Raw genomic sequence first — 14360 nt, 5'->3', positions numbered from 1 at the left:
AGAGGGGAGGGATGATGGGAGACCAGGAAACGCGCCTTTGAGCCATGCTTCTAGCAGGCATTTTCCAACTTGTCTGTGGGGAAAATGACATAGGACCAACAGACCCCTAAGTAAAACTTCCTGAGCTTCAATCCTGAATTGTACAGTATACTGAGCAAAACGATGCAAATATTTGTAGATAGGCAAGGCAGTTAGCAGATCTGCCCTGGACCAAACGTAGTAAGGTATCACATGGAGAATGTCCATATGGGTCATTTTTCAGGAATCTATCTGTCTCCCGACAGTATACACAGTATTCCCTGTGAAAATGTGCTTAAGCTTACAGGGGGGACAAAAGTGCCTGCCTGCTTTTCACCTGCTATTTCTGAAGATGACTTATGCAGCGGAAACTGCTCATCTGCATCTGAAAGTTAAAAAATCGTACATGCAGACTTTCTCCTGAACCTAAACCCGCCAGCTGGAGTACCTCTTTTTATGCAAATGTGCATGTTATGACATATTAGCATACATTTTACTTGCCAAGAGGGAGCATATTTACAAATAACCAGATCTACTTGTGTAAGTTTCTAAGTTACACGGATAGATCCTTTGGAAGTTCACCTCAAAGCAAGAATGGCCATCTCCAGCCCTTGACAGCCACAAACAGACTACGTAGGTTCCAGGACATCCACAATGAATATGCAGGAGGTAGATTCGTATTCTCTGCCTGCATCTCTCTCATGCATATTTATTGTAGATATCCTGAAAATCTGGTCTATTTGTGACTCTCGAGAACCAGAGTTGGCTACCCCCGCCCTAAGGTGTTTCATTCTTTCCACGGGCACAAATTGTATTGTTTAAATGTACTTAAACTTTAAATGCTTACAATAAAGTTCCAGAGATTATTGCTGTTATTATATGCAAATACTGTTTTAAATTATTTTTCTATCATTTTTAAAACAGCTTCAAAAGCCTCTATTATTTTGAACTATATAATTATATGGGGGGGAAGATGTTTCCAGAGTCTTTTCTAGATAAACATTTTATGCAGTTTACAGCTGGGTTTGAAATATATTGAAAGAGAATCACAAAATAGAAACCGCACAGCATATAAAAACATGTTTCTCTAACACAGCCTCCCTCCCCTTGCCTGCTTTTAACGTCACCTTTGGGTTCTAGCCAGGGCCAGATTTAAGATTATAGCGCCCATAGGCAGAGGACTGGGGCAGGAGATTTTTGCTCCTGGAATCAGGGAGCAGCGGGGGGGGGGGGGGGGGCGGGAAGGAGTCCCAGTTTTTGGGGGTGCCTTCACAATTTGGCCCCCTAGGCATGTGCCGGTGCTACCTAGGCCGAAAGCTGGCCCTGGTTCCAGCATTCCTTGTGCCGGCCCATTTCTCGGAATAAGCTTCCACTTAACCTGCATAAAATGCTCAACGTTTAGTAGCCTTAATCTCTACTAGATAAATCTTTGATCATTAAGGCTCTTTTACCAACAAAGTCAGGGGTGAGAAATAAGTAGTAAGGGAGGGAACAAGGCATGCAAGATAAACTACCTGGAGAATTTTTAAAAATAAGTAAAGCAATTTCCCATAAAATCTTAAATGGTATGGGGAGCCAGTAAAGTCTGCAGTGGGCAGACTTATTGTTGTAAGCATTCAGACGGTGGCATTTTGTATCCATTGCGATCTCAAGAGATGGGACACCAGAACACCTCAGAGGAGGGAGTGGTACTAGCCGAGGCTTAAGGAGACGTACGAAAGGATGGGTATTCTTGGCAGAAAGAACACATTTTCTACTGCTTTTCCTCTACTGATGTTATACCAGATCCTCTCTTGGGAATGGCAAGTACAGCATATGGGAAGGCCACAGCACACCTGTCCTGAACAGGTCGGAAATCAAGACACAGCATAGGGATCACATAGCTTATGCTTTGCCCCTTTAATTAAATTAATCTCACACTACATTTTTGATTTTGGAAATCAAAAATAAGAACACATTTATAAGGAAGAAAGCCATTGTTTAAGTCAAATATCTCCCACCCCCCTCCTCTAATTTTTGGAGGAATTTTCTGAAAATAAAATACTTCCAAATGAAGTTTTCCTGAAGCCCTGATCCCAAAGAACCAACTTCCATTTATTTTATCTGATAAGTGCATACTGGGAGAAAACCTGCATTAAAAAAGAGCGTAGTGTATCAGAAACCTCTGAGCGTTTCCAAAGCTTGCGAATTGCCCAGACTCTGCACCCTCTTCAGATTTGGTCCAGTTCCCCTACTGGGGAGGAGGAATGGCGGGGGAGGTTTGTGATTTGGGGGATTGTAATACTTTATGATTTCAGCACACAGCTGAGTCTGACGTAGATTAAGCTCTGCATGAAATGAGCAGCTCATTTGACATTTTACTCCAGTTACGGAGGACAGAAAAGGCATTCTGAAACAAAATTTTAAAAAAGCCTAACATGGCACTTATGCCAGTACAGTTCTAGCTGTATGTTTTTATTTGCAGGTTATTTTTGAGAACATTGCACAATCCACTGCTTCAACTTGCAAAGAGCTTTCATTGCATAATTCAATATGCCTCTGTCAGGAATCAAATAGCCAGTGTCCAAACTAGGACCTCAGTTTTGGAGGTAGGCAAACAATTATGCATCACAGTAAATCTTCATGGGACAGAGATGATTTGTCCTGAAGCAACCTGAATGTCTTTCATACAACATGAAAAGGGGAAAGATATCTCCTGATATTAGGTTCATATATGTGGCTCAGGAATTTTGCAGAATTAAAAGTTAAGGCTTAATATCTCCCATTTATGAAGATAAACTATTAACATCCAAGCTCAGCTGGCACAGACAGGCAGACTAGCCTTTGTGGTTTTGACTGGAAAGGCTCATCAGAACAATCCCATATGCCATAACCCAGTGATCATCACGCTTTAAATGCAGGGCCATTTTGGCCCCCTCCAATGATGTGGCTGGCCCAGCTGTTCAGGCACACAGAGGGCAACTGGTGTAACTAACATGCCGTCTTCTCCCTTAGCCTGTCTCTCACCAAGCCCATGTCAACCCACACACTCTCCCTCAATCTCATCTTCCCCAATGCTGTCTCTCTCTCAGCTCCACCCAATCGGACTTAATCCCCACCTGCCTCTCCCATCAGTCAGCCACCACTATCCTGTCCCCAGGCCTATCCCTTCCAAGCCAACTTTTCCCTCCAATTTGTTAAGCTCCTCCCCCCCCCATCTGCTCCAGAGGCTTGCTGACTGGGCCACCTCCAGAACCGTTAATCTGTTTTTCTTGGCTAATCTCAGCCACCTGGTGCCCGAACTCCCATGCTGGTCTCATCGAGAGAACTGCTTAATAGAGGACTCAGCGACAGCTATGCAATGCCAGAAGAAAACAGAACTGCTCTTCTGCAGGCGAGAAGGGGGGCGGAGAAGAGAATCAGGGAGCTGCACTTCAATGGCTTGTTGACCTTACAGTGAAGAATACTGCCATAAGCCATCAATTTGGAGAAACTGGCATATTATAAGAACAAGTACATTTAACTGTTAGTCAACTTGATACAAGTGTATTACATTTAATTGTGGTAACAGATTTTGGGTACCTGCTCTGAACTCAAGAAAAACATCCCCTCCCCAGTTGTTTTGTGACCCACATCAACATTTGAAACATGTTCTATCCCAGAATATAGGGCCCAAGCCAGTTTTCTGAATGGCTCTCCTTGCACACAAGTGCCATTCCAGATCCCAGAATTCCTCATGCTAGCTGACCACATGACTAGGTAACAAAATGGCTGTCCTGCTACCCAAAATACCTAGCGGAGGTGTGTGTTCTGTCCTGTTTCAGCCCTCTGGCTTTCTTCCTGTTCCTAATGCCCAAGATGGGTATTTGAGGAACTATGAAGGGTCTCGTCTTGCTTTAAAAATGCTGTCTTTGCTATCAGAGGGAATATTTTCGCTCTGGAATTACAAATATTTCCTGTAAAGAAAGGGCATGCCTCGGGAATTCCACTACTTCCTTCCTTCAGAATTGATAGCAAGGAAATAAAATCCACTACTATCTACCATTTAAAAGTCCTCTCGAAAGGATCATAAAATCCTTGAACTTAAGACATGCTGAAGAACCATGTCTTTAAGGTCAAAAGGCAACTCAAAATTGATTGTCCCATAAGAACAATTTTACAAATGAATGACTTATTCCAGCACAGAGGTCAAATACCCTATTTTCACCAAAATAACTTGGAATTTAGTAATATAACAAAATAAAAAGCATAGACATCTTTAAAGTATTAAAATTTGTGTATGTCTGAAGAGGAGTGTGCCAACGCTCCGGCTACTGACATTGCTGGGCCTCACAGACCCAAGGAGTCAATCATGCCCTGTAAGTTGAAACATTGAAAAGTTGAATAATGATTGCCAGTTTAAAAACACTAACTTCAAATCATTGTTACTCTACACACCTTAAGTTAAGGACTGCCTGAATTAAAAATATTACCATAGGGTGAGCTCTGTGGTTCAGACAGAATGTTCTCCATCCCGGGACGAGATGGAAGGCGGCTATTGCTACTGCGGTGAATCCTGCTGGCCAAAGTAGCAACACTGAGCATAAGTCTCTTTAAGAGACCTCTCTGTTCAGATCTCCTGGCCAGTGAGGCTACATGCAAGTCCCCAAGGCATGCCGTCTGGAGTGAGGAGTTTTATGCACCAAAGAAAACAAGAGAGATTCATGTCATTTAAATAAAAAAATGTTTAGAAATTATTGGCATCTAGATTATTGTTTAAGCGTATCTGAAATCTGCATATTGATGTTTCTCAGAGCTTCACTGCTGCATTAAAAGAGCAACCAAACCTAATGAGCTACTGAATATGTGGATCAACTTCATTGAAACATGCAGCACAGCCATAAGTCTGAAGCTCTTACCTACTTAAGACAACTATCCCAAAAGTGCAATGGCATCTGTAGTTCTCACCATACACTGTCAAAAGATAGCAAACAGCTCTCTGCCAAGTGGCTGCATTTTAGGGACCTATATGTCCATGCCATTACTCCTGGAAAAAAGTATTGGCAATAAGTTTTGCTGTTAGTGTCTCAGACTGATATGAAGCTATAAATAAATAAATACTACCAATATATGTGTGTTTAATCAATTAAAATGACTATTATATACCAAACGTTTACTAGTCTTTTAGGCATGATACAGAAGTCCAAAAGATCAAATATTTGTGTAAAATATTTGTAAAATAAATAGCTGCATAAATGCTACTTATGGAAGCAGAGAAAACAAAAGAGAAAAAGGACTGGCTTTCTTTCAAACTACAGTAGCAAGTGGTGTGTAAGTATTTTGGGAGCTAAGTGTCATGTTAATGACATTTAAGTGGATCTGCTGTGCCTCTAAGCCAAGCACCCTGCCAAGACGGGGAGCCTTTGGAACAGCGTGTGTTCTTGTGCATAGCTGCCCTTGCTAATATTAAAAAATAAAAAAAGACAAATTTTTGCAATATATCAAATATGAAAATGTATTTCTAATGCAAATATGCTGCCAGAAACCATACTGCAGTTATAGTAATAAATACAATTAGTCCAATTAATTCTTGAGTAGTATAAAGAGAGATCGACGCAGGGGACAAAAGCGAAAAGTGCAGTAACGCGATTCTACAAAAGCAATGTTGCCCGACCGCTTTACTCCCGCCAGGCAGCTGTGCTCTGGGGGTCGGCGCCCGCCCGCTCACCTTTCTCGCAGTCTTCGCCCGTGCCGCCGCAGCTCCGGCGCCTGCAGGGGGCCTCAGCAGGGCATTCCCGACTTTCCGCAGGGTAAAGCCGCTCCTTCAGCGGATGCAGGGGGCTGACTGGGGCAGCCCCGCAGAACAGCCCTAGCCCCGGATACAAAGCGTTCGCTTCAGCAGGAAGAACTTGGTCGTTTCTCATAGTTTTTTCTCCCCAGACCGAAATGACCAATGCCTTTGGTCTGCTTAGGCGTGGGGGTGCAGCTTTCAAGGCTTAGTGTTAATTAGTATGTGATTGACCAGTTAAACTGAAAATATCCGAAGTTCCTACTTCCTGCAGTTACAAAGGGCACCGAGGCTTTGCGTCCCAGATAAATTCAAAAATCCCAAACTATAGCCGGTTCCTATGTTGCATTCTTTTTTGCTAGTCCACTACCCCTAAAACGGAATGTTTTCTGCAGTCATAGTAAACTCAGATCTAAAAAGCAAAGGCGTGCAACCGAACTGAGAAGCAGCAACGGGGGCTGTCAGCGGGAGGAAGCGGCGCTGAAAAGTGCCTCAACTCAGAGGGAGGGAGCTATGCAAAACTCGGCAAATTACCATAAGGGGCAGGCAGAAGGAGGGCAAGACAGCAGCTATTTAGACAGAAAATGTACCCGAGAAAGCAAGGACTAGGAGGAGCCGCCCTGCTCACTTACGTTTTCTGCCCTGATAGGGCACAGTGATCAGTTTAAAAATATAAGAGGAGAATATTTCCCAAATCTGACAGGGAAACTACAAGATTCCCCACATAATCCCACGAAAGAGTAGAGGGGAGGAGGAGTGAATCTCCACATTGCTTACAGTCCCATGGATATTTTCTACCTGCGGGCCTGCAAACCAATTTTGAAAGGGAAACTCCCCACAGACTTCACAATATTGGCTTTCCAAAATACAATCCACCCTCATTTATTTATTTTTATAATTTAGATTTTTTTTTTTTGGCTGCACATTAAAGATCCCGGAACAGATTACAATAAAACACTGTATTTTCATACGTTCTCATTCTCCAGTTTTTTCTGTCCTTTATTTCCTGGCTACCCTAGCCCCCAAGTTCATTCTCCCTGTTATTTGTATCTGCGCTTCGGCCTTCCTGTTACATGGTTATGTTCAGTTAATCCCTAAGTTTGATGTAAACCGGCCTGATATGAAGCTTGTCATGAAGTTCGGTATAGAAAAATGTTAAATAAATAAATAAATAAATAAATAAATAAATAAAACTTGGTATTAAAGTACAAAGTAACACAGCTAAAAAAAACAAACAACTTTTCGCATAAAAACATTATAACTATCATTCTCATCATTTATCATAAAAACAAGCAAAATACCTGTGAGAAATGACTCCAGGTGTTGCTATTTCAGTAATATGGCAGGAGATTAAAATATAATCTTAATGATTTTATACATGCTGCAATTCCATTACCTGCTGTTAAACACAGTGTAAAACATTGACAGACAGCCATTCCTTCCTCTTCTCTTTTTCCTTTAGCAAACCACAGAATGCCACTGCTAAGAACAGACAGCTAGAGCTAAAAAAGAAGAAGTGCATATCTCTTCCTGGCAGAGCAAAGGTGGAAAGTAGCCCCCCCCAACCAGCTTTTATGCAAACCTTTTGCAAAATAGCCCCTTCTCTCCCCCTGCTTCTGGCTGAAGAACAATAACCATAGAGCACTGGGTCAAGAGTCCATCTCCCCAGCTTTTGTAAGGGCAGTTCAGCCAGAGTGCCGGGCTGCCCGAGGCTAACAGGCCAGGTTTTTATGGCCTGGATTGGCCACTATTGGAAACAGGATGCTGGGCATGATGGACCCTTGGTCTGACCCAGCATGGCATGTTCTTATGTTCTTAAGTTCCGGCAGCTTGAAGCCGGAAGGGGCGGGTGCGGGGGAGGGAGGGAGGAGCCCGAGTCCCCGGATCAGTCTTTGAATACTCCCTCGTGGCGCGATCGGATTGGAGAGCGCCGCGGTGAGTATCGGGAGTAGGGAGCCCTATTTAAGGGCATGTGTACTGGCTGCGTGCCTCTTGCCCGCGGGATCCCTGGACGAGCAGCATGCAGATCATGGCTGAGGAGGAGCAGCTCATAGAGGTCGCAGTCAGCGACCATGAATCAGATGGAGAGCACCCAGCTTGTCCGTTCGGAATGTGGGGGTGGGGGGGTGGAGTCTGGTGATCTTCCTGCAGACTCACTGGGCCCGATGGCATTGGGGAGTGCAAGGGTTCGGCCCAGGGGGAGTGTGTCTGTCTCACCAATTGGTGCAATTGCAGCTGTGGGGGCTGGGCCGGCGAGAGGCGGGAGGAGCAGAAGTAAAAGTAGAAGTTTACTGGCTGCTCCAATAGAGGCCGGTCCTGGGAGATTTTTTGATGGGGAGAATGTCCCTAGCACATCCAGCGGCGGGGTAACAGTGGCTGTACTGCGCTCGGGTGGGGGTCCATGAGGTGGGCTGGAGCGTCTACCCCTAGTGGCTCGCAACCTGCTCAAACCAGGGGTGGCCAGGCACAGCGGGGGAAAACTGCACCCGAAAAGGCTTTCCCCTCCAGCAGCGTTCTGGGGCAGGTGGAACACAGTGTGCGGACCCAGGGAGAGGAGTGTGTTCAGAGACAGGGTGCATCTGGGTTAGCGAGTGGGACTGGAGCTGCTTGGGAGGGAGCTTTTGACCAGGCGGGTCCTAGTACTGGGGCTGACTGGCTGGGGATAGTAGATGAGCAGGGTTTTGTGGGGGAGGGATCGTGAATGGCTCAGGATTAGTCTGGGGGAGCGTCTAGGACATCCTGGCCGGGATCGGCCCCTTTTCCGAGTGAGTGGGGCCCCTCAAAGGGATACAGACAAGAGTTAATGTTGCATAAGGGGTCCCTTGTGGTTTTGGCTTGGGAGGTGAGGGCACCCCTGGAGATGGCCCCCCGCGAGGTGGGGCTACGGAGGACCTGAAGGAGGCATGGGGTACATACCGCCACGCAGTGGGGGAGAATGGTTTTCCTCTGTTGTCTCGGCTCGGGGGAGAGGTTATCCACCCGGTGCCTCCTTGAGCTGGGGTTATCCATATCGTTCGGATTGGGTTTCTTCTCCGGTGGCTGCTGCGTTTTCTGCTGTATTGCAGGTCAGGTGACCCGAGCAACAGGATGTGAGGATGACCCCTGGCAACCTGGCAGAGACCTCCCATACTGGACGTGGATCGGTTTCGGTGGCAGCGGCTGGGAGAGCTATGGATGCGGCAGCAGCTAGTGCCTCCGGTATGACCTCGGCCCCCATGTCACAGGGTGAGTTAAGCGCAGTGGGTGTCCCTGCGGGTGAGGTCACGAATGAGGACGGTGGGAATACGGGGCGGTCTGAGGGGGATGAGGCTATTGCGCAAGAACACGTCCGGGACAAGCAAGGTGGAGGCGAGGAAGGTCGAAGCATAGATGCAGGTGGGGAAGATACAGCTCCCCTAGTTCCTCTTTTTCCTCAACCACATCTTCTAGCTCCTCATCTTCCTCGCCCACTGGTAAGGCCGCCGTAGCAAAGGAAGGGGGAGCGCAGTTGCTAGACAGGGGCGCGCCGGTGTTAGTAACCCTTTCGGAATTGTGGGAGGACGTATCGCGCTCCATGCGGCGGAAAATATGGAAGCGAAGGTACATAGATATCTTTAAGCTTTTAGAAGGTCGCCGGGGTGGGAAAAAGGAGGGTCGGAAGAGAAAAGATCGCGAGCGTCCGCAGGGGACACACAGGAAGGTTCCTAAGATGATCCTGAATTGGGTCCGCTGTTTCTTAAGAATGATTAGTGTAATAGGGCATCAGAACGCCTCATAGTAGGGTCCGATGCTAGCCTATGCTGATGCTATATTGGCTGCGCACAAGGACTACGAGGGTTGGGCATGGCTTAATTATGATGAGCCCTTCCGAGACAAGATGGAGGAAAATAAATTTATGTCTTGGGGTACTCAGCATGTTGGGTTATGGCTAACTCAAATGGCTAACCGGGCAGTTCCGGCGAGTCTGAGTAGCGTTCCTTTAGGGACGACCAGTGGCGGGTTAGGTGTTAGGCCCTTTCGATCAGGGCATGCGCCAGCCGGTGCGGGAAAGCTTGCGGCCGGAGTATCCGATGTGTGCTGGCGCTTTAACAAGTCTGTCTGCAATTTCGCAGACTGTAGATTTAAACACCTCTTTGACAACTGCGGTGCTGGTCATCCGGCAACCAGATGCGCGAAGAAGGGACCCTCTGGGGGCGGGAGTACTCCTGGTCCTGGGCAGGCGGGAAAATGACGTGTTTCTGAAGGTGCCATCCCTGGTGAGGGCTGAGGCCATGGAGCCTTGGCTTAGCATTTATCCTAGGGCAGGGGCTGCGAGGATAGTCAGGGAGGGATTTTCAGTAGGTTTTCACATCCCTTATACAGATGTTATTGATCGATGTCAGGTAAAGCGTTCTGCTGCGGGAGTTAAATGGAGGGAAGTGATTGCTAAGAAGCTGGCGACTGAGTTATCTCTGGATAGACTGGCTGGACCTTTTGAGGAGCCTCTGTTTGCGAGAATGATTCTTTCCCCGTTGGCAGCGGTTCCGAAAAAGGAACCGGGCAAATTTCGCCTCATACACAATTTGTCCTTCCCCTCTGGCACCTCGGTCAATGACTTTGTACCAAGGGAGCTGTGTTCGGTGTCATATGCGCCTTTTGACTTGGCAGTCTGTGTACTTACTCAGTGTGGGCCAGGGGCGCTTATGGCGAAAGCAGATATCAAGTCCGCTTTTCGCCTGATGCCCATACATCCTGATAGTTTCCCACTATTGGGTTTTCAGTTTTCGGGTAAGTTTTACTTTGATAAGTGTTTGCCATTGGGTTAAGAACATAAGAAATTGCCATGCTGGGTCAGACCAAGGGTCCATCAAGCCCAGCATCCTGTTTCCAACAAAGGCCAAACCAGGCCACAAGAACCTGGCAATTACCCAAACACCAAGAAGATCCCATGCCACTGATGCAATTAATAGAAGTGGCTGTTCCCTAAGTAAATTTGATTAATAGCCGTTAATGGACTTCTCTTCCAAGAACTTATCCAAACCTTTTTTGAACCCAGCTACACTAACTGCACTAACCACATCCTCTGGCAACAAATTCCAGAGCTTTATTGTGCGTTGAGTGAAAAAGAATTTTCTCCGATTAGTCTTAAATGTGCTACTTGCTAACTTCATGGAATGCCCCCTAGTCCTTCTATTATTCGAAAGTGTAAATAACCGATTCACATCTACTCGTTCAAGACCTCTCATGATCTTAAAGACCTCTATCATATCCCCCCTCAGCCGTCTCTTCTCCAAGCTGAACAGCCCTAACCTCTTCAGCCTTTCCTCATAGGGGAGCTGTTCCATCCCCTTTATCATTTTGGTTGCCCTTCTCTATACCTTCTCCATTGCAACTATATCTTTTTTGAGATGCGGCAACCAGAATTGTACACAGTTTTCCAGGTGCGGTCTCACCATGGAGCGATATAGAGGCATTATAACATTTTACGTTTTATTAACCATTCCCTTCCTAATAATTCCTAAAATTATGTTTGCTTTTTTTACTGCTGCAGCACACTGAGCCGACGATTTTAAAGTATTATCCACTATCATGCAAAGATCTTTTTCCTGGGTGGTAGCTCCTAATATGGAACCTAACATCGTGTAACTACAGCAAGGGTTATTTTTCCCTATATGCAACACCTTGCACTTGTCCACATTAAATTTCATCTGCCATTTGGATGCCCAATCTTCCAGTCTTGCAAGGTCCTCCTGTAATGTATCACAATCCGCTTGTGATTTAACTACTCTGAATAATTTTGTATCATCCGCAAATTTGAAAACCTCACTCATCGTATTCCTTTCCAGATCATTTATATATATATTGAAAAGCACCGGTCCAAGTACAGATCCTTGAGGCACTCCACTGTTTACCCTTTTCCACTGAGAAAATTGACCATTTAATCCTACTCTGTTTCCTGTCTTGTAACCAGTTTGTAATCCTCGAAAGGACATCGCCTCCTATCCCATGACTTTTTAGTTTTCTTAGAAGCCTTTCATGAGGGACTTTGTGAAACGCCTTCTGAAAATCCAAATACACTACATCTACCGGTTCACCTTTATCCACATGTTTATTAACCCCTTCGATAAAATGAAGCAAATTTATTAGGCAAGACCTCTCTTGGGTAAATCCATGTTAACTGTGTTCCATTAACCCATGTCTTTCTATATGCTCTATGATTTTGATCTTGAGAATAGTTTCCACTATTTTTCCCGGCACTGAAGTCAGGCTCACTGGTCTATAGTTACCCGGATCACCCCTGGAGCCTTTTTTTTTTTGCATTCTCTGTTTTATTTTCAAAGAAAATTACAACAAATTTTACAATACAATCGGAAATACAGTCCTAACTGGTCAGAAAAATAAGGAAAAATTAAAAAAGAAAACATTATTTGCTTGAAAGGCAATATTTCCTGACTTTTATAGGGCTTATTTAAGGCAATAGAAGTGTCTTCTCCTTAAGTGAACGGAAAAAAGGAAAAAAAAGACAACATACCATGAAACTTATGCATTCAATCCCAATACATTTCCTAATCCGATCATTACATTGCCAATAGATCCTTTAATCCCACAGGATCCGTGAATGAATAGTTGTTACCATTGAGTTTAATGATGCATCTGCATGGATATTTCAAATTGAAATATCCTCCTTTCTCCAAGACTTTTCCCCTGTATTGTAAAAAATTCTTTCTCCTAATCTGGGTTATCTTTATCAAATCTGGAAATATCCAAATTTTTTCTCCATAATAGGTACTTGACCTATTTTGGAAAAAGGATCTCATTACAAGATCTTTATCAGTGGAAAAAGCCAGCTGTACTAATAGTAACCCCCTGGATTTTATTACAATCTCATCTTGAGATTTTTGTAATAGATCTGACAAATCTATGGAGTTACTAACCTCTTCCTGTTCTTTATCTACTTCTTGTTTCTGGTTCTGATCTAATTTATTCATTTTTTTCATTTTCCCTCCTAGGTAATATGCCTTTATGATAACAGGGAGGCATTTCTCAGAAATTTTTAAAATTTGTATCAAGTAAGCCCTGAATAGTTCAATGGGATTCATCTTTCTTATTATTGGAAAGTTATTGACCCGTAAGTTTAAAGATCTCACGGTGTTTTCTAAAACCTCCAATCTTTTATTCACATCCTCTCCAGATACTATCTGTTGAGTTTGAATTTTTTCTGTTTGCAATACTCTTTTTTCTAATACACTTAAATCCTTTTTTTGTTGTTGAAGTTCAGCGGTATTTGATACTGATGAAGTAGATGTCTGCATTACTACTTCTGTTAATCTATTAATTGAAGAATCAAGTTTTACCATACAATTCCATAATGTTTCTAACGTAATACATGTCGGTTTTTTTAAAACTTTCTCATGGTCAATAACTACTTTGATACCTTCTTTCTTATCTTTATCAATTTTATCCTCTTTAGGTGTACTATACTCCTTAGGGGGACTTTGCAAGAAACTATCTTGAGGTCTAAGTATCTTTTCTATTTCTGATATATCATTAGACTGAACTATTCCATTCTCTACCTCTGGTGAATTAAATATGTCTATTTGACAAACCCCTGTCTGTATTGGGGTTGCTACACCCTCTCTAGCAGGGGGAGGTGGTGGTGTCGGAGCTCCCGAGCTTATAGATGCCTCAATGGCCAGAGGAGCAGCACCCCGTTCCAGTGACTCTCCTACAGCGGCCAGCCCTCCTGGGAGAATTTGGGGATCAAGCCATTCCAGAACTGTTTTCTGCCCACTCTCTATATTAATCACATCACTGGGAGGCCGTGTCTTGGCCTTCCTTTTAGTGTGTGGCATATCAACGGTAAGATAACAATACTTAGGGCAGAATAGGTAGTGGAAGTTGCATAAATATATATTAAACAAAGAATAAACACTTCTTGAAGATAGGAGAACGTCCGCAAACTTCTGCACTTGAGAAATCTTAGGGCTAAGTCCAGCAATCCGGCAAGTCCGGCGAAGCCCGGCAAAGCCTTAATGCGCGCGCCCCTTGAGCGCGCGCGGCTTTAGCGGCGCGCCGGCTCTGCTGCGCGCCGCTGTTATGTAGATATTTATAGGCAAGAGTCGGGGTCCCGCCTCCTCCCGGAAGCAGGAAGCGCCCCTCGTCCAGCAAACAGCGAAACAGCAAAGTTGTTAAAGTTCCGTTGGGGCAAGCCACCGCTTACCCCCGGGCAAGCTGTACAGGTAATAAAGATTGCTTTCTCCTCCTACCTCGGTGGAGCTCAGCCGCAAACTAGCTTTTATGGGTAAGAGTCCGGGTCCCGCCTCCTCCCGGAAGCGCCCCTTGTCCAGCAAACAGCGAAACAGCAAAGTTGTTAAAGTTCCGTTGGGGCAAGCCACCGCTTACCCCCGGGCAAGCTGTACAGGTAATAAAGATTGCTTTCTCCTCCTACCTCGGTGGAGCTCAGCCGCAAACTAGCTTTTATGGGTAAGAGTCCGGGTCCCGCCTCCTCCCGGAAGCAGGAAGCGCCCCTCGTCCAGCAAACAGCGAAACAGCAAAGTTGTTAAAGTTCCGTTGGGGCAAGCCACCGCTTACCCCCGGGCAAGCTGTACAGGTAATAAAGATTGCTTTCTCCTCCTAC

General features: G+C 45.0%; 1 protein-coding gene across 3 annotated transcripts in view; it reads right to left on the bottom strand.

The window, feature by feature from the left end:
* The window catches only part of RANBP3L (RAN binding protein 3 like), a 98744-nt gene extending 92448 nt beyond the window's left edge, over positions 1–6296 (bottom strand). For 2 of the 3 annotated variants that reach the window (XM_029578745.1, XM_029578754.1), the window contains exon 1: positions 5705–6296. In XM_029578745.1, the coding sequence (XP_029434605.1) occupies positions 5705–5900 (196 nt within the window). In that variant the 5' untranslated portion in view covers positions 5901–6296. Of the gene's footprint in view, positions 1–4469; positions 4525–5704 lie in introns of those variants that run through there. The other variant, XM_029578762.1, reaches the window with a different exon arrangement.
* Positions 6297–14360: the final 8064 nt, after the last annotated feature.

This window comes from Rhinatrema bivittatum, chromosome 1, assembly GCF_901001135.1.
Source record: "Rhinatrema bivittatum chromosome 1, aRhiBiv1.1, whole genome shotgun sequence".
Lineage (NCBI taxonomy): Eukaryota > Metazoa > Chordata > Amphibia > Gymnophiona > Rhinatrematidae > Rhinatrema > Rhinatrema bivittatum.
Note: the sequence above shows the minus strand (reverse complement) of the source record. Positions and strands in the feature narration are given on the sequence as shown.